The sequence below is a fragment of the Tympanuchus pallidicinctus genome, unplaced genomic scaffold, assembly GCF_026119805.1.
Source record: "Tympanuchus pallidicinctus isolate F22 unplaced genomic scaffold, pur_lepc_1.0 scaffold20, whole genome shotgun sequence".
Classification (NCBI taxonomy): Eukaryota; Metazoa; Chordata; class Aves; order Galliformes; family Phasianidae; genus Tympanuchus; species Tympanuchus pallidicinctus.
The window spans coordinates 402,379-428,760 of record NW_026294722.1 but is presented as its reverse complement, the minus strand read 5'-3'; the positions used below and the strand labels follow the sequence as shown (position 1 = coordinate 428,760).

The 26,382-nt window shown below is 39.1% G+C and overlaps 1 protein-coding gene across 14 annotated transcripts in view; it reads left to right on the top strand.

Moving 5' to 3' along the window:
- The first annotated feature begins 402 nt into the window (after positions 1-402).
- The window catches only part of RIPOR3 (RIPOR family member 3), a 49,899-nt gene continuing 23,919 nt past the window's right edge, over positions 403-26,382 (top strand). For 2 of the 14 annotated variants that reach the window (XM_052683868.1, XM_052683854.1), the window contains exons 1-5: positions 17,747-17,874; positions 22,345-22,491; positions 25,228-25,306; positions 26,011-26,034; positions 26,168-26,221. In XM_052683868.1, coding sequence (XP_052539828.1) covers positions 17,774-17,874; positions 22,345-22,491; positions 25,228-25,306; positions 26,011-26,034; positions 26,168-26,221 — 405 coding nt within the window. In that variant the 5' untranslated portion in view covers positions 17,747-17,773. Of the gene's footprint in view, positions 778-1,291; positions 2,934-6,875; positions 9,411-17,362; positions 17,384-17,746; positions 17,875-20,565; positions 20,589-21,232; positions 21,421-22,340; positions 22,492-25,227; positions 25,307-26,010; positions 26,044-26,167; positions 26,222-26,382 lie in introns of those variants that run through there. The other 12 variants (XM_052683861.1, XM_052683859.1, XM_052683858.1 and 9 more) reach the window with 12 other exon arrangements.

Below are 26,382 nucleotides of genomic sequence, written 5' to 3'. Positions count from 1 at the left end.
TCACCAATATGGATAGAATGGGGAAAGGCAGTGGGAAGCTGAAAATTGGTGATTAGGGAAAGACAGATGAGGGTAATAGGAGGACACAGGCTCAGAGAGTAAGGAAGAGGAAGAGTGAGCAATGACTGGGAAAAATGAGAAGGGAGGAAATGTCTGAGAAGCGAAAGGGCGAGAAGGTCGGAGCCGGCCGAGCGCGGGCAGGGGCGGATGGCCGGCGTGCGGAGCCGGCCCGCAGCACGGCGCTGCGCGAAGCAGGGGGCGCTGCGGGTGCGCCCTGCTTAATAGCGGAGGGTCCGAGCCGGACCGCGAGCTCGGCATGTGCCGGAGCCTCGCCGCGCTTTCCCAGCCCCCCTGCCAGCATGAGGGGGATCGGAGGGAGGGAGGGAGGCAGCGAGCGGGACGGGGCGATCGGCGTCCGGCAGCAAACAGCCGCCGCGGAGCCTCGGCTTCCTGGAAGCGGAGCGCAGCTGGGTGGTGGACGGCGGCGATAAGCGGCGGCTATCGGGGCCCTCCCGGCGGCGCGGCCTTTCCACGTCCCCCACGGCCGCCGCAGCGCTGCGGGACTGCAGAGGGGACGGGTAGTCAGCAGCTGGCCGGGAGCTCTGCGGAGCTGAGCCCGGAGAGCCGGCTCCGGGAGGAGAGAGGGAGGCAGCGGCTCGGCTCGCTGCGTCCCGGCGAAACTCCGGCCCGGCCCCGGCGGTGAGAGGTATCGGGGAGCGGCGTGGCGGCGGCAGAGGGGCGGCGTTCGAGAGCCGCGGGGCGACCGGCACCGCACCGGTGAGAGCTGCGGGACGAGAGGGGTGCCTTCGCTGCAGAGGGGTGGGGAAGGCTCCCCGGGAGTTTGCGGGCTGCTGGGATGCTGGCGTTCCTGCGGGGGCTGCATAGGCGCTAGGAGATGCGGAAGCATTTTATCCAGGGGGAAACACCCGGCAACTCCTTCGTAGGTCATTGCCTGTCTGGAGCAGATGGAAGAGTAGAAGAAGCAGCACAACGTTTACTCCATCTCCTCTGTGCTTTGTGTTTTGTAGGTGTCATATAGGCTAGTTGTATTTTACTTGCTCCTAAATATGTATTTAAATTTTGGGTCATGGCTCAGTTACAGTTTGCTTCAGACAGAGTTTAGTTTCCTCTTTTAATAAATTTCAAGTAAGTTGGGCCATATGGAAATTGACTTGTTCATCAAGCAGAAAAACTTGAAAGAATTTAGAAAAATAACATTATATATTTCTTGAACATGGAAGCTTGAACCAGAGACACAGTACAGCACCAGTTCTGTCATCTCCTTTATTGGTAACAAGACTTAACCATGAACAGCTGTCATATGGGGGCTACACCTTTTAATGAGAGACATTGCGTATTCTTTTTGGAAAGGCTTTAATTAAAACAAAAAACAAAAGCATAGAAAGATCATTTGTAGGGACAGTAAACAATGCAACATATATCTGAGGGAACATTTTGTGCTGAATGGAGTTGTCTAAGAAGGATGTGGTGTCTAATGGAACATGAATATTCCAAGCTTCTCGCTTCTGTTCATTTCTCATGCAGTTGCCCACTTCCATGCGGCTGCCCTGATTTCTGTGGAGTGGATGACATAAGTGCTACATGTAATAGTGCCAGAACAGGGAGGAGATCTTACAGAGGGGCAGACCAAGCTCACTTTGGGCCTCAGGTCTGGAGAGAAACTTTTCAGAGATGCAACATTTGCAGTGTGGTAGTGAGCAATGAGCTTGTTAAAATTTTCCTCTAGTTAGGTTCTGGATACTGTTTAGAGGAATAAAAAGGCATCCGTGAGTTGGCAGCTCCTTTGTGTCTATCCTGTGTGTCTGTGCAGCACTCTGTAATAGAGTCAGAAACTGAAGTGAAGGAGTGGCGTTTCTGGTAAGAGCCTGGAGCCAAGAACATGGAAATATAGGCCAGCAGCGTATTATGCAATGGCGTTCCCTAAGGGGCAGTATTAAGACGAGATGATTTCCTTCTGTCAAGATGAAAAACAGCAGCGAAGTTGCTCTGCAGTGTTCACTGCAGCCCTGGGTTGCTCCCTTAGGAGCAGTCCAGGCAGGGGCCTGGGACCATGTAAATAGCAGATCCGCCAATATCGTTTTACACTCTTCTGCAGCTAATTCCTTCCTAATATTCCTTTGCAACATCCTTCCTTATAAAGAACCTGAAAGGCGGAGTACCATTCTAGCTAAAAAGGAAGTCAGTCTACAGGGAGGGGAAAGTTAGGATTTTAATGTATCTCTCTCTCAAGAGCTGAAAGAGAGATGATGTAGAGTTACAGTGCACCGGGACAGAACAGAGACTCTGGGTATAGAAAGTTACACAAAAGCTGGGGAGTGAGAAATGGCTTAGAGGGGCTCATAATTATGCCATTTGGATGAAATGAACAGTGAGACTAGATTGGAAGAGAAATAGACATTTTATATAAGATAGTGGATTTAATATTAGTTTAATATGCACGCTTGATCTTGGCCGAAGAACTGAGCAAAAAGGAACAGACAGAGTTGAATTAACCAAAATGTTATTGGCCAGAATGGCATTTGGAAGGTCACTGGCTGGTGACAATCCAAAATTACACTGATACAAAGTCATGCTAAAACTGTCAGCCAGCCTCTGATGGCAGCAGGTGCTCAGAATCCTTGGTTTAGTTCTGATCATAAGATGATACCTCTGCTAGTACAAGAGAGACATATAGGTTGGTTTTGGACTTAGCAATTTTTATCCACTTATTCCAGGTTTTCAATTTCTGTTATCAGTTTATGCTCCCTAAAAGCAGATTGTTTTAAACCAATGTATCTTCACATACTCGGTGCCTGAAAACATAATTTCTATTCAGTTCAACATTTTAGGGGGGAAAAAAACCTACCTGCACCTTTGTGCACAATGCCACCCTGTGATTTTGAAGAATGATAAGCAGGGACTGCTGGGCCGAGGTACCCTCTTATATTATTTATTTATTCATTTGTTACTTGCTCTCTGTGAAATTTAATTTTTTTAAAATCTTATTTTACATTGTTCTGTTGCATTTTGTATTACCGTACCTTTAAATGTTCCCCAGTTTTGGAAATATGTAACTTATTTCCTTTGTTCCTCATTCTTTATACAAATCTAGGATCTTTTCCATTGTTGAAAATTGCTTGTAAGCAGAAGTATTGGAACCTCTCAGCATATGCAGGAGGTACGAACAGTTAGGTATGCATATGAAAAAGTTCCACCTTATTTTAAGTGTCCTGGAAGAGAAATCTTACAAAACCTAATCAGTCTTGGAACTGAACTATTCAGCATTGTCACACATTTGAGTTTTGGCAGGTTCACAGGCACGTAATGGCCAAACAAGATCTGCCGCAAAGATAAGAAATTCACTTCTCTCTGGCATTCCTTATTCAGGCTGAACTCCAGTTTTGGGTGTGGAAGGAATGCAGAACTGGGCCTAGAGCTAGTGTCTGCACAGGTTAGAAGTGAACTTTCAATGTGAAATTTGGATCTGAATCTGCATCTATATTTTGCTGGAAGAATACAGACATTTGAATCCAGGTTTCTCTTTTGGGTGTTCTTTGGGGCTGATTCAGTCCTTGTGCTTCCAAGCTGATCCAGGCTTCTCTGTAATTAGTTTACATCCCTTCTGTTTGATTCTGTGAGGAGATAAGTAAGTCTGTCTTTAGGTAGCAGAGATTTCCCAGACAGATACTGTAAACATGAAATATAGGTACTTAGAGTTTTCTTTAAAATGTCCTTTGGGCCTGAAATGTCTTGTGCTTGGTTTCAATCCAGTACTGAATAAGACTGGAAAGTCTGAATAATGTCAGTTCAGCCACATTTGAGTTATTCAAGTGCATTTTAAAAATATGTACTTTCCACTTACATTTTTTCTGTAATTCTTTGCACTTACATAACCTCTGTGTAAACTGCCACATTTGGGAAGAGGAAAAAAGTCATCCTCCAGTGCTAGGACTCAACATATAACCAAATAGGGAGGAAACAGAGAGCCCCCAGCGTGCTTTAGGGTCACAGTGTTTACTGTGTTAGAGCTAGCATGAACAGGTTTATGTTTCTATTAGTGCAGGCAAAATATGATGAAAATAACATACAGTTTTTCTGTGCACTGAATTTCCACTGAATTTCTGCAGAGTTTACGTTCCATAACTGAAATTTTGCAGGAAGGGTTTAGAGCATTTCTCCAGATTATGAGGAAGGATTTTGCTTGATGAGATCTGTAAAGTTAAAGCAGCAGGCCATCGTTCTCACAGATTCGACACACAGTTGTTCTCAATGCGTACGTACCTGACAGAGCAATTACATTTTTTAAATCTGTATGAAGATGTGGCTGGTGCGTGTTTTATACAGATAATTCACAGGCTTTTCCCCATTTGTGAATGTTCACAGTTACATATTATCTATTGTGTTTTTTTCTTTTTCACAATGGAAGATTTAAAAAAAAGAAAAGCAGTTGATGTGGATGAATCATGTTTAATTCCATCAGTAACATAACAGCTCTAACGTCATTATATGTTTTCTGTGTTGACATATCCTAACTGAGCCTTACTGTGTGCTTTATTTCATGCTTTTTGTACATGCACACACTTATATGAAAACCTGTAATTATATTTTTGTTATTCAGTGTCTGTAATGTGAGCCCACAGAGCAATATTGAAGGAACTGGCACCTTTCGTGAGAGTCCTGTATGTAGGCTGATGGGAAATGCTGCTTTGATCCACAACTCCCACTGAAGGAAACAATAGAGCTATCCCTTGTGAAACCCTGTTGGGAGTCATTGGATCTTATTCCTAATTCCACTGGGGCTGAGTTGTCCCTCTCTTTTTTTTCTGGAGTGTTCGCATTCCAGTGTGTTCTGCTGCCAACAGCATTTGTTAACAAATGAAGAATTTAAATAACCTTAGAAAATCAATGCAAACAAACATCAGAACTGCAAAACAAATGAGTAGCAGCCCAAAGTATCTTAAAATTGTTTGAGCATGAGTTCTTCAAGAACAATAATGCAAGTCTAAGGCATGTGTGCTCTGAAAGAGCTTTGGAAAAGAGCATATACTGCGTCTTCTGGAAAAATCTCTGGTCCAAACATACTTTCTACCCAGACTGACTTCGATCTCCGGATCTGTAGTAATATGTGGTGAATCTTTTTCTACACTGCTTGTGAATTTGTCTCCATTTCTAGATTAATATAAAGCAGTAAGCAAGTATACTGTAACCTAGAATTGTCAGACTATCTTTACAATGCACTATGCCTGTAGCTGATTGTAAAATATCTTTCTTGAGTAAACCAAATCATTTGGAACATAGTGCTTTTTGTCTGTTATATCAAATGTATCGTGTCATTGCTGCTGTGTGTCTGGATTTAATTCTGGATCTGGATTTTTATGTTGCTGGGGTTGCTTGTCAGTATGTGCATTTTGTATCTGAATGGCTGTTTGTGAATTTTGAGGAGTGCCCAAGTGATTTTCTGCCAATACAGTCTCTGGCTGTACATTCTTGATGGTTTTGTCGAGGAACACAAATTTGAGTTCATAAGATCAATGATCCATGTATTGATTTTTGGAGGGTCATACTGCAACTGATGGAAAGCTGCCGGGGGATATAAGAAGATAGAAGAACACCCCAGGGCCACACTGTTCTGTCAGCCTGGCATGGTTCTTCATTAGCAGAAAGGCTTGTTGCTGTGGTGCTTTTCAGCTTTCTGGATGCTGCTGCCATCGTATCGGTTTCATTTGGCAAGGTGTGTGATCACTGTCTTCCACAAATGATGCCTACCTGATGCTAAAGGTCGGGTCAGTGCACACGTGGCTTAATGTCACTGGACTCATAGCAATACTGTGGTATTTAACTGTTTTGCCTGTGTGCTCTCCTGAAATGTAAAGCTATTTGACTGTCATCTCATCCATCACTACGGCTTCTTGGATTGTCAGTGAAATGATAGCTGCGTGAATATAAACTATGCATTTGGCCAACTGTCTTTGTTTTAGATCTCTTTGCAGCTGTATGAACTGTAACTAAACACAAACCTACTGTCATTTTCCTGCATACCATGTTCTGAAAGTGACTGTTTTTTGACCTCATTCTTTTAAGACAGTAGGAGCAGATGAATTAAGGGTCAGTATGTACAGTGAATTGATTTGACACCTCCCATCTTCTTCTCATTGGTCAACATGGCTGATTTAGCAGAAGATGTGTGCATAGAAGCTGTTAGAGTGCACAGTAAATTTAGATAAAGTATAAAGGGTGCTTATAGAAAGTACAGCCTTGCTGGATTGTTTTGTTCCTTCAAGAAGCATCTTAGTAGTAAATAATACCAATATTTTGATAGAGTGAGGTGCTGATAATGTAACTGTACACTATTATTTACATTATCTACGGTCTACTAATACCTATCAAAACTATTCTAGATTTATTACACACCTTAAGTATTCTGGAGAAGCTCTATAGAAAACTTGTGTTATGGAGGTTCTGGCATAGCTATGAGTGCTGAAAGAAATGCTGAAATATAAAATTCAAAAAGATTTAGCTCCACTAGCAAAATAATCATCTAGAATACTTCTTTTGCCAGAATTACCTGCATCTTTTGGGGTAGAAGAAGAAATAAACTGTCAGAAGTTCTCACTTATCTCTTCTGTGGGAATTTTGTTGTCATACTTCAGCATAGATGCAGAGTAAAGCAGTCCAAGATCTAAGGAAAACTGTGGGATATGAACCCCTATGCAGCTGTGACTGCTAGTTATAAGAAAAGCTTTGAGTCCTCGGGGAGCAAAGACTGGAGTTCATGGTCTGTGAAGAAGTTTGAGACAGAGGTCTGATTGATATTTTCTTTTGGTGCACAAACAAAACTCATTTTCACAAGTGACTCTTGTCACATTTGTTGATGGTATTCACAGCAGTTCAGGGGACCTTAACGTTGGGTTAGCATTTGGACTAAGCATGGTTTCAACTCATCTGTTTCTGCTACTGAGCAACTTCTGCTTAGCGCTTCAAGTAAGGTCTATCTTTTCCAGTGAGCAGCTTATGCTCGATGACTGTGAGGAGCCCGTCGCTTCCAGGAATGTATTATCTCTGGCAGAAGTCTTGTTAATGTCAGTTACTGATAAGTGAGAAGGTAAACATGTGGCTCATTCAGAACTGCACTTTCAGTGCTTTACCACTAGTCTGTTTTCATGCACACGGCAGACCTCCAAAGAAAAATTCTTCTACTGTACGTTAGTTTTTAAAATCATTTTTACTCTGTGATTTTGGTTACCGTTCATCTACTTTTTGCTACTTTCTAAATTAGATTTTGTTTGTTTGTTTGTTTGTTTTTGGTTGGTTTTCTTGTTTTGTTGTTGTTTTGTTTGTTTGTTCGTTTGTTTTTCCAAATTTTACTGTCGTGAGAGAGATCGTTTTCTTGTCTTGCTAGGAATACTTTTAAGAAATACATAGCAAGTGCATTAACTATCCTAAGGGGTAACAAAAGGGAGACTTCACATACCAAAACAGACACTCTGTATTTGCTGACTGAAATATTTGAATTTAATAGCAGTAACAAAATCACAGGGCTGAAGAAAGGAAGTTTGTGGAGGCCAAGGCAGGTGTGAACTCCGTAATCAGTTGTTCTGGTGGAAGGCATCACCACACTCCTTCAGAGATCTTTTGTCAGAACTCCTTATGTCAGCTCTCCCTATGCAACTTTCAGGAAGGTAATTGTTTTAGAATAAGCACTTGAAACAGTAGTCTTTGCTAAGATAACATTTTTAGACTAGAATAGGTTTAAGGGGTAGTAGGTTTTACAGTATAGATGATCTAGATCTTTCAAAGTCAAACTATGTCCAGAAGTGAGTCTGTGAGTTTAACTCTTTTGATTTATGAGTTTGGAAAGTATATTGTTGCAATTCTGTTCATCCAAAAGTATCTTCCAGGCAGAATCAGACTGACAAAACTTGAAGATCTGTTTAAAAGTAAATGTAATCTCGTTTAGGCTGCGTTTTGATTAACTATTCAATTTACCATATGTATCCTAATATACATTGCTTTGTTGGCTGCTTCCAAAGCTATCTACTTTGGAGTGTTTAATGTTTAAGAACCAATTATCTCAATTTTGTTTTGTTTGGATAGTTTGCAATGAAACATTCTTTCAAGTGGGCTTTATTTAGCTAATTCCATTACAAAAAGAAGATCTAGGAGAATGAAGAGAAGTTCAAGCTAGCCAATGTTTATTTTTACTATTAATAATTTATATTACTGTAGTCCCCAGGGGAGGAAGGGCCCCACTAAGCCCACATTGCTCTACATGTAGTGACCGTGTCTCACATAGCCTTATTCAGCAGATGATTCTTTCTTGCTGCTGTGCGTCTGATCTGTGCTATAAGTGAGCAGACTGATGAACAACATATGAAGACAAATCAAGAATTTTTTCTTTTCTTTTTTAAGTTTAGGCTAGGAATCAGAGGGGAAACCTGATGCATCTTTTTATACAAAATCAGAACTGATGCAGCTTTCCAGTGGAGCTAAATCATGATCACAAGTTTCTTCATTCTCTGAATGTGTCTTTAGGAGCAAGTTTAGGTGGAGGTGCTAAAAATGTTTCTGAACTAGCAGCATACGATTCCATATTTTAAGGCCACACTGGTGGGCCAAGTCAGTTTAAAAATTATTCACTTTCACCAAATGTTCATCAGAAGCTGTGATTTTGCATCTGATCTGATCTCCCTTCTGTTTTACAGAAGCCTTGAAAAATGTGATTTAGAGATTCTTACTCTTACTGAATGCAAGGACAGAGGACCAGATCCTGAACTTCTATAAATAGATAATTTTAATAAAGTTACGGCAGTTGACATCAAATGAAGATCTGGCCTTCACTTTATGGGATACTCTCTTGAGCTGCTGGATGGAACTGACACTGTAGAGAGCCTTGATGTCAGCGCAGCTGTGCAGATTTTGTCAGTGGATTTACCACTCTTCTCCCCCACCATTCTTTTCTGCACCGTTTCCAAAATTTCAAATTCAGAACCTAGGCAGAAATGTTCCTGTCCTCTCTGTTCTATATCCCCGCCCTCATTAGTTCACTTTAAAGGGAGTAAACCATCTGTTTCCAAGTACAGCTGTGTGGTATGTACGCTTTTTTTTTCTCTGTACAAAATCACTAAATCTGGCCATTTATGACAGATTTTATAGGAGCTGGAGTTGGGCTGGGCAAAGTTCACCTCATTAAGAGCAAACTCAAACCAAATAAAAGCAGAGAATAATAACATTAAAAAAACGTGGGCCATGAATGTCAGAGCATATGTATTAGGAATTGGTAGGAAATGAAGGGGAAAGTACAGATATATAAACATAAACTAGGAGGTTGATTTTTTTTTTTTTCCAAAAGGAAATGCACATGGCATTGGAGTGTCTACAGAAAGGGAACTTTGGCACAGAACACAGTGTTGGTATGCTATGATACCTTCCCTGATTTGTTAGAAAATATGAGTACAAGCCTGTATTAGAAGATACTGAAGAAATTCATCCTAGATAAAATGTTTAAATATGCCAAATTATTTCTGAAAATTCAGCTGTTAGCTGATGAGAAACATTGTCAGAATTTTGATGTCCCTTTCTAAAAATCACCCTTTTCAATTATCTTAAAATAGGAACCAAGATTCACTAATCATTTTTGGAACTACTGACTTTGAAGAAAGCAAGTCTATGCCTACTTAGCATTAAAGAAACTGCTTCACTTTAAAATACAACTTCTATCTCTTTCCGAGCAACTATTTCCCTGTTTTGTATTCTGCTTCTTTTTCCAGTATTCTTTGAGATTCTGGTCCTAACTTAGCAACTTCATTATTTCTGTGGTACAATACTGTCTTAATAATACCTGCGGGAATAAAACGTTGTTGCAATAGAAAGTTGATGGCTTAATTCATAGAATCACCAGGACTGGAAAAGTCCTCTAAGATCACCCAGTCCAACTGTACAGCTGTCACGAATATTTCTCAGTAAATCACATCCCTCAGTACAACATCTCCCTGTTTCTTGGACACCTCGGTGACTCCACCACTCCCTGCACAGCCCTTTCCAGCACCTGACTGCTCTGGGGAAAAAGCATTTCCTCACATCCAACCTGAATCTCCCCTGGCACAACTTGAGGCCGTTCCCTCTAATAAAAGGACAGCTTTGTGATCAGATGGCGCAATGACAAATGGTTTGTCCTACTTCAGAAGCATGTCCCAGGACATACCACTACAGTCTGATTCATAGCCTTCAGTTTTTGAAGGTATCAGAAGACATCCCACACCCTGTAGAACATCACATTGCACTATCAGTGGAAGATTATCATCTGTTTTGGTTAATATACCCTTCTTGGAGTAATAGACAGAATGTATATATATATATATATGTATATACACACACATTGTAGTGGATTCTGCTGAAGCTTAGATCTGGGGTTTTCTGCAACCCTAAGGCTGTGATAAGGGATATTTCTTATTTCATAATTGACCTGGCAATTGCCTTTTAGCAGGCTCCTGCATTTGCTGGTGGATGAAAACAGGATCACGTACAGAAAGTCTATCTGTACATATATTAAGGCATAGTTTGGGGAAAGCTGGGAGAATGAGAAATATCTTACAGAAGAATTTTCCTTGGTGGTTTTAATTAAGAAGGAGGGACTTCCCAAAGACAGAATGTAGGATTCAGTGTCTTGCTGCTGGGCAAATTTTTGTTTGTCAGAAATGGAAGAGCCACTTCATCGCTTGTAAATTGCTCTCTCCCAAAGCCATCTGCTTCTTCTATTGTTAGGAATTTGTTTTTAAGTATTCATTAGAATGTAGCTCACTGCAGAGTCAAATTCTGCCAATGCCCAAAAAGCTGCAAGTCAGACTAGCGTGTGGAGTCTGCCACATTCCTCAATCTCTGATTCAAGTTGCAAGTTTGTCATCAGGTTTGAAATTGAAACCAGAGAAGCTAGGAGCAAACCCTGTGCTCATAAATCAGCTGATAATGAGTGGATTGTTCTGTGCCTTTCCCTGAAGAGGAAAGCAAAACTTAGTGCAGAAGTACTCACAGCAACCAGAAGAACGGTGATGTCTGCAAAATGTGGGGAAACTGCATGTGGCTACATGAACGTGCCACATCCTGGCAAAGGAAATAAACGGGGATTTTGGCTCTGTGCAGTCTCTGATCCTTCTCTTATTACAGGCAGTGTGCAGTATGTGCCTAGGTCTCTATGGTGCCTCATTTGTTTGATATCTGCTGCCACTAGAGGGAGTTACAAAATTGACCGCAAAATTGTGCCTTGAAAAATAGTTTCCAGGTCATTAACTGAATATGGGCCAACTTTTGCTGCCCAGATTCTAGCAGAAGTCTGGAATAAATGACTGATTGATCTCCTCTGGTTGTGCACCACTGTCACTGAGATTAGAACTTGGGTCTGTATGCTTAGATGAAAAGTAATTGGAAATACAGTAACATATTGGATTGCAGGCTTGAAAAACAGGTCATCTTGGACCTGAAAGTTGAGTCCTGTGTTCAAAGAGCTATACTGGAAGTGCTACAACAGAGACACTACTTCCAGCACAGGAGAAGCTGTCTTAGGCTCTCTGAGCCTAATTCAAGCTCTCTGAGGTAACTGCTTATGATATTTAAATTTATTGCTGTATGGCAAACTTCATTTCCAGAAGCTGGCATAAAGCTGTAGAAAGGCCTAATGACTAAAGCAGTAACTTGGATCAAAGCTGTTTATCTGATTTTGGCTTTATGGCTTGAATATAGCTAGGAGGAAACTATGTCAGAAATGTAGTGTTTAAATACATACTTAAGAATTGAATCTGCCCAGAAAAAAAAAATATTTTTAGAAGTACCTAAATGAGTACTACTTCAAGGCCCTATCTTTCTGAATAATGTGAAATAGTAATATAATACTTATTATTAAAAATCAATGTAACTAGATCTTAGGATCCTAAATTATTACTGAGATTGGAGTTATATTCCCAAATCGTTTGGGATGTTGAAAATACTATCAGACACATGGAAGTGTGGTGCAAAGAAAGGGGCCTGTGTAACAATCTGAGTTAGATGTGTTTAGGCCAAAAAACTGTGGAATGCTTGTGCAGGTATGTAGAGAAGCAAAATCTTCCATTTGCTGCAAAGCAGCTTTGTAATTGCTCATATTGCTCAGCCTTAAAAGTGCAGAAATGTCTGGTGAATATGGTAGAAGAATGATTGCTTGTGGATCTATACAGCTAAATCCAGTGGACTTCACAGCACCAAGAGGGTTTCCTGCTTGGATTGCATTTTTCAGCAAAGAACTTGAGCAAGCTCAGCAGTCTACTGTGTTTTCTTCTCATTAGAGGAACCAGAGTGGAGAAGGAGATGAGCAGGAAAATTGCAAAGAAAAGGCAAAATTTAGTTCTTTGTGGTTCAGAAATGGACAATACATGTACCAGGGGAACAACATTCAAAAGCTCATTCCAGGCAGCTACTTCTCTCTGTCACCATTTTCTGTTCTACCGTATAAATTTGATAAAATATCAAGCATAGGTTTTCTGTTATTTGTAGTTGCCCTATATGGTGGCCTAGTTACAGGTTATATGTGTTGGTGCCAGATGCAAGTTTCAGATGAATGATATCCAGAAATCAGAATTTCTGTGTTGCAGTGGGTTACATAAAGCCTATTCACATTGCACTGCAAATTTTCATGGAAAGGATGTATGTGAAGAACGGGTCCCTGTTTATGTTTAAAGCTGAATTAGAATAGCTGCATTGAGATGTAGCATCTAAGGCACTTTGGTCTCCCTAAATCAAGTGTCTGTTAATCTCTAGAAAAATAGCCTGAGAAATTTTTCTTAGTTCTGCCAAGAACAGTATAAATAGAATGTTTGTGTGATAACTGCACAAAAATGCTTAAAAGTTAAGGGGTTTTAATCATAAATTTGGAATGTTTTTCTAGCAAATAGATATTGCTACTGAGGTCAGTGGTTTTCCTAAAGAATGCTTGAGAGCAAAGATTAAATACAGTGTTTATTTTCCCACTGAATTCAACACTGTGCTGTACGCAGGACGGTCGCTTCATTCTTTGTTCTGACAGTCTTCATTACGTATAAGTTTAGAGTAATTAGGGCAGACTTGTGACACTGTCACATCGCAGGAGTTTCATTAACTTTAAAGATTGGTTGTTTGGATCTCCACTGATGGAAAGTAAGTGCTGAGATCTAGAAATTTCCAGCCTGCTCCAAGGTACATTGAAATCACAGGAAGAAGCTTCAGTGGCTCAGTCCAAACATCCCTCAGACTTCGTTCAAATAGTTTGACAATATTGTATGTTTCCAAAGTCTTTAGATGTTCATCTTGTATTAGTTATATACAGTGAAAACTGAGGTTTGGGAGAAATGTTATAGAACCAAAAACAGCAAATTTGTATGGTTATCGTGGGGGAGAATTGAATTTTCTAAAACCCTGCACTAAAAAGACATTGTAGTTAGCATCCCTCCAATGTGAGGATTTTCCTGAGTAGAGGGTTATGTTGTGAAAATACGTTTGTTATGTGCAAAATTAAATTAACTCAGTTTACAAGAAGATAGAATGGCTCTTTCATCCTCCCAAGTACAGCTAATGTAACTTTTCAAACAAAATTATGTACAAAAATAAGAGCAATAATAAAGGAAAATGTTAGCATGAAGTGATATCAGGCAAATTGTCATGATAACAACATGTTTCCAGAATCACAAATGGGTTCTTAAAATCACTTTACATTGATCATTAGAGTTAAATAGTCTTGTTCTGTGGTGTTTTCTATAGTAACTAATAATTTACTTGATTTCTATGTGTTTTTTAGCCTGTGAGTCTGTGAGCTGCTGCTTGTTGAAGCCAGTGAACAATGGGTACCAACATCCTAATGAAATACAGAGCTACTTGTTGCCCAGGCTGTTGGTGTGATGCAAGTTTCCACAGTTAGCTGAAAGAAACAGAAGTCTGGTACAGTTTTTTGCAGATGCACAGCTAGAAAGAAGTGTGTCTCTTAACTGAAAGGTCATTCTCAAATGGAAAGAATCCAACATTAAGAAAGTATGAATACTTTACTCTAGCAGTAGTTTACCAAGTTCAAGAGAACCTCTAAAAGAAAGTCACGGCTACTAGTTTAAAGTGCAAAACACAAGCAGAAGTATTTTGCAGTAAGTCAGTGAGTCATGTTTTCCACATAAAACTGTTGAAGCCATTGTGCCCTAAAACAATTAAGTATGTGACTAGGGTAGGATAAGTTTAACCACAAACGCAGACGCCAGTTTTTGTTTTGTAGAAGATGAAGGTCCTTTGGCCTAAGTAATCTCCTAGTGCTAACTGAGGAGAACATGCAGATTGAGCGGACTCATGGCTGCACATAAAAACTCAAACATTTATCCCTGTATATCTGAATAATTGGTCATAGTGAGGGTGAGATGCTAATAGTCTATTGGGACATGGCAAGTTACTGAAATATGAAGTACAGATAAGCATACTCCCTTAATTTTACAAAAAACCTTTTGATTTATATTACAAACCTGTGTTCTAAGACTTGAAAATCTCAGTCTCACAATGTTGCAAGTATTAATATATTTGAGTACGTAGCACTTCATACGTCTGTTTAGGATTCGGAAACATTATAAGACTTTCTGAAAATGCTCTGTTTTATTCCAGTTGTTTGTTCTGTTGTTCTATTGCCTCTGGCAGTAAACTCCTTCATTTTGGACATTTGTTTTCATGCTCCACATATGCCAGCCTCATGCTACTGTATTCACATTCTGTGCTTTTCGGGAAGATTAAGAGTGAGGAAGTACCTCTGCTCCCCAGGGTATAATCCTGGTATTTAAGAGTTTTGAAGACATTGACCTCTGGAGCAGAGATTACACCTTTGAAGACAGAGACTTGGCTTTGTGGAAGCAGTGTGTGGGGTGTCCTTATCTGATTTATTCTTAGCCTAAGGGGACAGTTGAATTTGAGACATGTCCAGATGCTGTTTCTCACGGCAGTTGTAACATAGCTCAGCACTTCTGTACAGATACTCTGGCTAGCAAACCCATGTTTAAACAACTGCAAAACAACTGCAAAATTTGTAAATCTCTCTTACTATTAAAATGTTGCCATGACATCCTTCTTATAGCCTTCTTGTCAGATCCTGTGTATGAAATGAGCTGTTACATTCCTAGGTTACTACCAATATTGTATATGCAGGTGAATACCGTGAGGTATTTGACTTTATCAGCATTATTCAAAGGTAAGAGAGATAATCCCTTTAAGGGTGCTTTCCTAACTTTATTCAGATTCTCTCATTCTTAAAGGAACTGTGAAAATGTGCTTGAGAACTGTATTTGAGGGTAGCTGTCCATGGCAGCTGGGCATGACACAGTAAGTGACCCGGAGCACTGAACACTGTGCTGTTGAAAAAACAACCTACCAGTATTTGTAAGTGCTTATGGTTATGCATAAGTGAGATCCAATTCATCTTTCCTCTCTTTTACTGATGAGTGTGTCAGAAATTGTATTTGGTTTATTAAAACACGTGGCAAATCTAGGCAGTTTAAGCAATTTATTTCTTTCACCAACTGAGGTTTGAGTCTGTACATTTCAAACTCACCTCTTCACATCTACAATTCAGTGCCACGCATTTTTACTTCAGGAGTACTTTTTTAAAATTCATTTCCCATTCCCCATTAAGGTTCTCTCTGTTTTAGTTTGTTTCATATATATTTATTTGAAAAGCTTCCAGTCTCATTTGATAAAGGCTTTAGGAATCTTGTAGGATCACACATGCTTTTCCTGCATTTCCTCCTTCCCATTTACTCACGAAATAAACTTCCCAGGTCAGGGAGCTGAGGGATCATTCCTGGAAATCTCTCAGCCTTCAGGAGGGACGTGGTGAGTAACTCTAAGGCTGTTCCTTTCATTTCTTCCTTTAACAGCTCATTGTGCAATGACATTTTTCAGTAAGTTGCAGAATTTTTTTTAAATGTAACAATCCTGTTGATGGATGACTGCAGACAGAAGGGTCTGAAAACTAGAGGAAAGAATGGAAAGTATTTTGAAACATCAAATCTGATGTGACGCGAGTATGCTGTCTGTTTAGGGGTGTTAAAGAGGCATCATTTCAAGACAAGGGGCCTGAAGAGATTGGTAAAAATGTGATTAATGTGCACCTATATTTGCGTGTGTAACAGATTTCTGTTGATGCTGCTGAAGCTATGGAGTTCTGTGAGCTTCAGCGCCCTGACATATAAAACCACTAGCTATCCCCAACATTTTCTTCTACAAGGTAGCTTGCAAAGCACGTAGCTGTTTGCCTCAAATTTGTCATTCTCATATCTTGTTCTAAAATGTTTTTTTCTTTCTTTTTCTCATGGATTTATTCATGAGCTTGTCAGAACTTGTAGGACAGGCAATGAAATAGGAGTCTTTGACCTCAGCTTGTAGCCCTGAGTGGCTTTGAAAGAGCTAATCAATTCTTACTACTAACAAAAACTCATGACAACTTTAATTACTACTTTGTTGTATAAGGATACCTAAAGCATAGTAACTTACAGTAATTCTCTGTGTACCTGTAGACTAGCCCAGATTCAGCAAAGCGCTGAAATTTCATCCCTCTTGGATAGTCTTGTTCAACTGTTCAGTTCTTTATATGCAGCCTGGAAGAATATTGAGTGAGATTGCTCTCCAAGTTAGTGGCAGAGCCAAGAAAAGTCTTATCCTGGCACTTTGTGGCTTCTAGTCTGAATTCTGTTCTGTGATTTTATGATAGCTGTACTTATGCTGCTGGGATAATGTAGGGACATTGGGTTTAGTGGAGGTGCTCCTTTCCAGTATCTACACTGATAGATTGAGTGATCTCACTAATCTTTGAAGCTCATTCATAATAGAGGAAAAACTTTTCCATGGAGCGTCTGCATTTAGAGCTCTCTGTAGGAGTTTGTTCTTCTCTATGCAAATTTATATCATATTTTCTTTTAATCAGTTAAGAATTCTCAATAATTTCACGTTTTTTGTGAGTCAGAAGCACGAACTAAGAGAGGAAATTAGGGTTTGGCCCCCATTTTGGCCTCATTAAAACCAAAGCTGCTAGTTGTGGTGTTTACATTACACCAGCTTGAGGGGAGAAGGAAAGGAATTCTTCTGTATATTAACTGTCTGAGTGATTTTCTGCAGCTGCTTTGAGGAATATGTCTGTTACTTACATTGTAACTTGGATTCTATTGACATGTGGCAAAGAGCACAGTTCTCCAGAAAGCAAGAGTTTGACTGATGGAAAACAGAAAACGGCCATGTGAAGGAGATCTTGCTGGAGGAGCAGCACGAAAAAGAAATTTACTGTTGAAACCAGACTTCAGCTCTGGGCTTAAGTACCACACTCAAGCCGGTTCTGCCAGACTTGAGTGAGGCTCTGCACAGATGTAAGGTACTACTACTTTTTGGACCTAACCAAGCTGAGAGCTTGAGTATTCTTCTGGCATTCAAACCGATGTGGAAATACATGGGTTGTGCTAAGGAACGTGGTTTAGTGAGGAAGTACTGTTGCTAGGTAGGAGTTGATGGTCCTGGAGGTCTTTTCCAATCGTGGTGATTCTTTGATTCTGTGCGTGGCAACAGAGGAAACGTGTATAGCAGACAAGTGTTTTTTTTTTTTTTTTTTTTTTTTTTTTTCTATTTAATCTGCATTTTTTCTGGCTTTCCACTTTCTTGCAGCTCAGCACTTGCAACAGCGCAGGTGTAAGCCTGAACTGCCAAGGTTTCAACTCATTTATTTTTCTGTTTATTTCAGAATCCATCAGACTTACTGATTGGGGTCATGTCGGTCAAACTCACATTCGTCTCTTCTGGTGATGGAGGTGGTATCAGTAGGAGTTGTTCCTTCACTGGATTCAGCACTGTGCAGAGCAGAAAATTAGCGTAAGTAAAACAATCAAAAAAGTACCTGACCCGCCAGACAATAAATATTACATACTAGGAATGTATTTTTCAACACAAAACATCTGTACATAGGAGTCATTCCTTCATTTTTTATTTAAAACTATTGACTCTTGTCATGATCAGTGTTAACAGTTACATTTCACATTGTATTATCTTACTGCTGTACACACTGTAATTTAGAGATGGCTGGATTTCTGATCTGTGAGAGAAGTTATGTATCAGAAACTAGATAGCATCCATTTCTTAAAAAAAAATAAAATAAAAAATCAGTCTGGAAGGTGCTACAGAGACTGTTGTAATTACTGACCTCCACTTCACTGGAGCTCAAAAGTGGATACGATTGCAGAGATGACCTCACTTGCAAATGCTGAAGTAGGTCTGATACTAAAATTAGTATTATTTACCTGTGTCATTTTAAAAAATCAGTTTTCTAATTTCCAGAAATTAGTTCTTGGGATCTCAGTGTGCTCAAGAATTAGTATTAGTACTCTAGTAGGAGACATTTTTCCTTCAGGCCTGTTCTAATGACCCTTATAATAAAGGATATGTTCTGGCTAAGACCAGTGTTCTGATAAAATGGAAAGTGTTCAGAATAGCTATGGTAATTAAAAATCTCATAGACCTTTGAAAAGATACATACTAATGGTGAATCCTGCCAAAATATGTAATTGAGCTTGACTAAAACTCTCCTGGAGTTATTTAAACAGAGTAGCAAAACACAAGAGGAGGGACTGCTTTCTGGCAATGCCGCAAACAAGAGCAAGGGTGGAAGACAGAGAGGTCAAGAAGGCTACTGCAAATTCACTACTGTCAGTGACAGGTCAACAGTATAACCAAGGTTGCTATCCAATCTTTCGGTTTTCAGTCCAACACAGTAACTGCTAAACCATCCAGCACTGTTTTTCCCTTTTTGCTTATCTTATGTAGTTGTGTAGCATTGCTTTATGCAGATGACTATCCAGGTTTTTTTCGCTCTAGAAGTGTTCTTCTTGTTCTTCTGCATTTAGTGATCCCTAATTTATTTGTATAGCCTGTGGAGTGCTTTTTGAAGATGTGACATACGAATTCAAAGTAGTATCATCTCTGGCTGCCAGTGCACACTGGAGTAAAAACAAAGTAAATTATTTCTAGGTATCATAGAGTTATTGGAAAGTGTGCCTCTAAAAGTATTAGAGTACTGAAAAAAAAAGAAATCAAGGTGTATATCACTAAAATTCTGGACTTGTTTAGTAAAATATGTTTTCAAAGAACCAAAAGACTACATTAACTTTTAGGTAAACATATCATAGTAAGGTACAAGATATGTGCAGAAATGGAATTCCAGCATGACTGCTGTATGATCAGAAAGTCTTTGTATTGGAGTAAATTAATTTGTTGTGGAAGCTGGAAAATAGTCCTACACTCAGCAAGAATTAAACATCTGAAATTACACCAATGATCTTGAAGAAGCACTGGTAATAAATTACATAAACAGACTTGAGCTCAAGTACATTGTTGGAATTGCAGCAGGGAAAGGATCTACCAGGAAAGGGGTACAGCTGTTTCTCCAATAAAGAAAGTCTAAGAATGCTCAAAACAGAAAAACGTCTTTATCCCTTAAGATAAATCTGTTATTTCTAGCTGCAGTGGTTTTCTAGCCAAATGCCTATACATTTTTCTATGTATCATATATTTTTTCTTATATTCCTTTTTGTTATTTAAGTGTTTAGTCAAACAGTTTTGTTCAGGAATCATGATATTTAGAGAGATCTTTGTACTAGCTACTTAATCATAACCTGGCAAACGTGGAGCCTTCTCCAACGTGGTAAGTCTTAGAATTACCCTCTCTTAACTTAATTCTCTCTCAAGCAATGTTGCAAAACATAGCAGGAGACTGCAGGGGCCCAATGCAAGGTTTATTCAGAGGGTGACACACAAATCAGGTCCATGTGGATTCTTAAACAGATGCTAAATGTACTTTTGTATTTGTTTAGCAACTTTCTGAGGCTCTCAATCAGACACACTGTTTAATTTTTCTTCGCCGTGGTCTCCACAGGAAATGTTATTACTGTTACCTATAAAATAGGAAATCTGATACTTACATTACTAAGTTCACAAGGGAAAGCAGTAACATAGCAGCCACCTTTAAGTGCTGTCCTTAAAATCCCAAGCTAGCTATATTCAACATTTCTATTCAATGTATGAAAATAGGATTCTAAACATCAGTATACTGAGTAATACCTATTGGCTACATCACCCAGAAGATATTGGAGAAAAGTAAGTTTTAAATCACAGTCCATCCCTATTTATTGTTTACATGCTGTATAATCAATGGACATCAAGATGTTACAATCACAATATAATCAAGAGAGTTAGGCAAAGTGGACAATGATAACAAAAGAGAATAAATGGAAGGCTTACCCTTACGCTGGGCTCACCTACAAAACACCAACAGAGGCAATCTCCAGCAGAGCTCCTTCCCCACTGGCAGCCAGCTCTTCAATAGGCCTAGGAGAGGGGCAGCCAGGCTGCACCCCTTCCAGCAGCACAGCTGAATCGCCTTCACCTGTGCTCCCAGGGCTGACTCAGTGCTCGCCTCAGGTGGTCAATCAGAGCTTCAGGCCGTGACTCAGCAGTTCCCAGACACATGCAATACTTGAAACTGAAGGAAGGTGGTTTCCTAAATTTAGGCTTCGCAGCCCAAAACTCTGAAGGTAAAAACCAAAGCCTTTCATCCCCCCAAACAAACAAAAACAAGAGTAATTTGAGCTTTTTAATTTCAAAAGATAGAATTATGTTCTGTATGGTACCTTGCCATTTAGAATACTTATCTAAAATATGAATATGGATGCTATTTTCTTCTTTGCATAAAGGAATTTTAATTAGTGATCATTCCAGGAGATGGTTTTAACTGTTGTTAGTGGCTGGACTGTTACTTCCAGTGTTATTCCTATTGAAAGCCTCTCACTTTGCATGAAATACTCAAAGATTTGTTATTTTAGAGGGAAAAAAACCCACAGTGGTATCGTGATTTTTTAATTTAGCATTTATGTTCTTGGTATGGGTAACCTAAGCTCAAAATGATTTCATTGATCAACGCTTTACATTAAGCCATCATTAAAAAAAAAAAGTCACTTAAGATAATCATTGGGGTGAAGAAATGAAATATCTAGTGATCTGTGGTAGCAGATTAGATGTTAAAAGAAAAGAAGCAGAAACTGAGCACCAGGATAATTGTTCCATCACCCAGCTTGATAACCTCATTAGGCTCTGAGTCGCATGCCTACACCTTACAGCAACCAGTGGATAATTATTAAGTCTATTTGAGTTCGCCATTTTCCCAGGTGAACTGAATTTAGGATGGAAATAATAGAGAAGGTGGAAAGCTTCTCTGAATGCAACCAGTTGTCTCAGCTTTGTGGAATAGGAATCTTATTTAAGTCAATGTTATTTTAGAAGCTTGGCTTTTGGGGAGTATTAACAAAGCTGGATAAAACTAATTGAGACTTTGAAAGAGAATATAGATAGAGCGTTGTAATTCCTCAGGTTAGCGAAAATAGCCCTATGTATGGGACTTCTGTTAGAGATGATATTTAATTTTGTTTTTGCAGCTGCTTTTTAAAGTAAGTGAGGTGTTAGATACTGGAAAAAACACTTTGATAATTATTTCTTGTATGTAACCTGAGCTTGGCAGTAGGCTTTCCTATAATACGTTGGGGGTCTAAATGATCTTTTCAGTGGTTGATGAAGGTTGGCAAAGAACTCTAAAGGTTTTTTTATGTTAGCTTTGTCAGTCCAAAAGATAATAGCTTATCTAGTCTCTTGGTAATGTTTTAAGGCTAATCATGTGTGTTTGTTCTACTCTGTACTTGTGCCCAAGGGAATGTTTAGAAATGTAAATTTTTAGGTATTTCTCTAGAGTTTACTGGTAGCTGGAGAGTAGAATTCTCCTGAAATCTACTTGTGGTTTGCAGTTGTTAGCAAAGGTTTGTTGCCTTACTTTACTGGATTGCAGATGAGAGACAGAATGAGGGTGATCCTGTCCTGCAGCATGACTCACGTGACTGTTTCTGTAGTTAGTTCAACAGCCAGTGTGAATGTGTGTGTGGAATCAGAGACTTAGCTAATGCCAAGCAAGGCTTAAGAGAAATGATAACAATGTGATTGTTTACGGTTTATTTGCCTGAGAGCTCTTCCTTAAGTCTGCTTCTAGCAGCCATTTCTTAGTTCTGTTGGAGTCACAAAAGAATTTGTGCCTTGTCTGCATTAGGTATTTGAGGCTGTGCATTAATTTTCTAATATTATCTGTGAAAGTGTTCTTGCTGTATCAAGAGCCTTATTCTTTTCAATAAAGCTATGTGGGATGGGGCATATAACTTGTAGCCTGGAAACTAACTGTAGGTTAGATATCTCTTTTCTTCCAGGTGGTGCATTTTTCATCTCTTCCTTATTTCCTTTCTTTTCCTACAGAAAGTCTCTCAGCAGAAGCTCAGTAAGATCAAGAATGTCATTGAAATCCCCTAAGGCTTATTCTTCACTGCAGAAAGGGGCAGTCATCTGGGATCCAAAACCACTGCAGGTGAAGAAAATTTTTGAAGCTTTGAAGAAAGGACTTAAGTAAGGACTCTTAAATACTGTAACTTATACCTAGTCATGCTGCTTAACTCTGTATATCATGTTGTTCTCTGTCTCCATTTGTCATACCTAAATTTACATAATAATTTCTCTAGGCACTGGTTTGAAATTTTGGAAGACAGTTTCGTTTGTGCTCAGCCAGTCTGCTCACAAACAAAATGTTTGAGGTCCTCTGATGTTTTTTGTTTGTTCCTTGTTTGTTATACTTCTTAAAAAAAAAAATCAGTGACAAGTAAAACTCTGTTGGGAAATTGCCTATTTTTTTCTGGAGCAACTGAGATTTCTCAAGAAAGGGAGGCTTTCAGAGGATACAGAGTAGGAAGCAGAAAGCCTGAAGATAAAGAAGATAACTGAAGAGGGATAGGACAGCTGGATTTTGGAGGTAATTTGAAGAAAGCTTCTAGAGGAGGAGCTATAACAGAAACAGCTGTTTCTGTTATCTCTATGCAGATTACATGACACATAAGATATTATAGAGCTGTTCTAAGGTATAGGTCTGAGCAGATCCATATGAAAAACCTAGTTGACTTGAGGTGATGAAACCAATCTATAGCATAACCTCATCTTCCAATGGCAGTACGAACAAGTTTAAGCTCCTTACTTCAATTTTATTGCTTTAAAGCTAGTACTGTTTCAGACCACGTGGACAATGCTGCATTAGTGTGAATTTGACTAAAAAGGACAAAAGGTCCGATTTGTATGTTCTCTCTGTCTGGCAGACATGGGTGTATGCAGCAGGCATAACAGAAATCAAAGAGGGCTGGCAGTGTGAATTTGGGGTGTTCTGGCTTTGAGGAAACTGTCAGTTTCATTACTCAGTGCTTAAATGGAGAATAAAATATGGGTGAGCTTGCATTCTTGGTATTACAGACTGTAGTAAGATGTGGTATAATGCCACATATATAATTATAATGATATAATTTGTATCCATCTTTGACTCCACCAGTGACTAAAACTTTAGACTGCATCCACAGACCTTACTATATGAAAATATACATCTTCGATCATTGGAGTTGATGTCAGTGAACATGGTCTAATACTGTAGGAACTTCATTTATGCTCTAAGGCTGCTGTTAGAAGATAAAAAAACATCCCTTAGATTTGCAAAACTTGTATCTTTTTCCTGTTGGCATCCTGTGAAGTTTGTTCCTGTATTTTTTTGTTTTCCTCAGAATTTTTGCTACTGTGTTAATTCTGATCATAGTTTTCTTAAGAGCATGAAAAACACCCTAATAACTTACATGATGCTCTCAAGTGTCACTTTTTTTTTTTCCCCAAATAAAGAACTATGAAGTCTTGGTCCTAAAATAAATAAAAGAATCAGTAGATGTCTTATTAGAATTTAGGTTTAAAACAAATAATGGAATTAAATGCTTTTGCAGAGTTTAGAATTTAGCACAGTTTAGGGAGGAGAAACTATAAAGTGGATCAGAGTTTGTTCCCAGCTCTGCAGAGAGCGCCATGTGATCAGACTCCTGCCAAAAGTGAGCAGCTAACTAATTGACTAAAGTAACCTACGGAAAACAACTGTATCACATGGCAATGTGAAGTCCAAATTTTAAGTAGATACAGACTAAGACTGCTTGGTGCTGGAGTAACTTGAATTTTCAGTACAGAATGTTATGTGTGCCTCTTTCTTAATAGTTGTAGCAAATAACTTTTTTCTGTTAACCATCTGGGTACCATTCCATCAAGCTGGCAGCATTCACATGCTTTAACCTAAAAGTGACAAAGCTCTCCTAAAAGGAAAGCAAACTTCCCTGCCAACAGTGCTGGATGCTCCTGCAGTGAGCTATTAATGGGCAAGTGTGATGAGCAGGCAGCTGAATGCTCCACCATTGAGAACCTTGGGTGATCTGATCTTGTAACAGTAAGACAATCAAATGCATCAAAGCAAACCTGAAGAGTAGTTGACTAGTGTGATATTATTTTAACTGCTCTGTGACTGTGTCTTATATAGTATATACCAAGTGGCTTTAATTCCCTTTTAAAAGTGAGAGGAACACACATTGCGTTAAAAGCAGAATTGGAAGGAGATATTCTCAGCAGAAATAGTTAAAGGCCTTATAAGAATTCTTAAGGGCCAACCTTAGCGTGCAAGCAGCTGTAAAGAAGCCAACTGGCGTCAAGTTCTTCACACTTTGCAAAACAGTTCCTGCTCTGGAAAAAGTGACAATTGCGTGAAGGAGTGTCTAGCGTTCTAAAAGCTGGTATTCAGTTCTGCACACTAAAACAGTGGATGATATCTGCCCTACCTTGCATACAGAGTATTTCTGTAAGTTTCATTCTGTAATGCAATGGTTAATGCTGCAGGTTATTTTTTTTTTCTATTATGGGGTTGGTTGATGAAGACCTACTCCTCCATAACTGTAAGAAAAGACTTGCTGAACAAATGAACAGATTTTTCTACCTCACAAAAAGTATTCTGAGATTTTAGTGGACCTAGGTTCCTCTTTTACAGGTGCTTCTGTATATCTGTCTCCTGATCTTCTAGGAATGACTTGGCGTTGAGAACAAATAATTACCAATGGAAGCTGCTCTTCCTCTTCTGTTGGTCCATATCCATCTGTAAAGTCATTTATCCCTCTAGAGAAGAAAAGGGAAATTTCTAGAGAAGGAATTTGTTTTTTTTAACATTCTGCTGAAAAAAATATTTGAGAAGATACCATAATGAATGTACCAGAAAAACGTAATGCTTCTGGTTTTCTTTCTCTCCAGTGAGTACCTAGAAGCACATCAGGCTGAATTGGATTATCTCTCTGATCGACACAAAGATACAAAAAGGAACTCCAGATTGGTATGTAGATCTTAATAACTGAGTGAATTTTAAAAGGCTGGCGCAAAAATAGATGGTATCTCTCACGTTTTGAACTCTTGGGGGTTTTCTAGTTAAAGCACTGAGGTGAGATCCAGCAAATCATCACAATCTAGAATTTATGGAGCAAATTATGTTTAGATCTGAACTTGAAATTTCCCTCTTTCAGCATCCACCTTTGTTATTTAAACACACTCCTTTTTTTACTAGGGTTAGATTTCCTCAAGTCTGAAATAGAAAGACCACACTTTGTTTTTAATAGCTGATAAATGTATCTTAGCAATATAGATTCTGCTCTGTTTGCAACTCCCTAAAAGTACCTTCAGCAACAGTGTTAATGAGAAGATAACTCACACATCAGAATTCCTTTCGTTTGGGAAATGATAGGCAAAAAAATAAAGTCCTGTGTGCTGTGACTGCATCCAAGTCTTTGTTACATCTAAAGGTGACAGGGCTGCTGTCTCAATTCAAGCATCTGTGGTGGAGTTAGGGAAGCAAACCAACCACACACAGAAAACGAGACTGCTTCTAAAGTTTTTTGGGCTGTCTCCTTGTAGTAAACAGTACACATTAATTGAGTGCATTTAATCTAAATGCATGGTGAGTTCCATCATAAATTATAAAAATGTTGTTAATTCGATACAAAGATGTGATCTTCTGTTCAATTTGTGCTATTTGTCTTTCAGGCCTTCTACTATGACCTTGATAAGGTAAGCACTGTGAATATTGCAGACATGGAAAAAGTAATGATGCTTACTGTGTTACTTAAAGACTTGTTTAGGAAATACTGAAAAAACTAATCAAGTTTTTTCTCTCTCTCTACCTCCATACCTAATTCAAAAGCAAATTCGCTCTGTGGAGAGATACATTAGAAAACTGGAATTCCACATAAGCAAAGTAAGGGAATTTTGCCTTGTATGCGTGAGAAATTTCTATATAAGCAAACTCTCTGAATAGAAAATAGTTTGATGATAGTTTTTCTAAAGATAAATGATACTGGATACTTTCTGAAAGCTATAACCACTCTGTTATGGAAGAAGGGGATTTTAATTTATTTT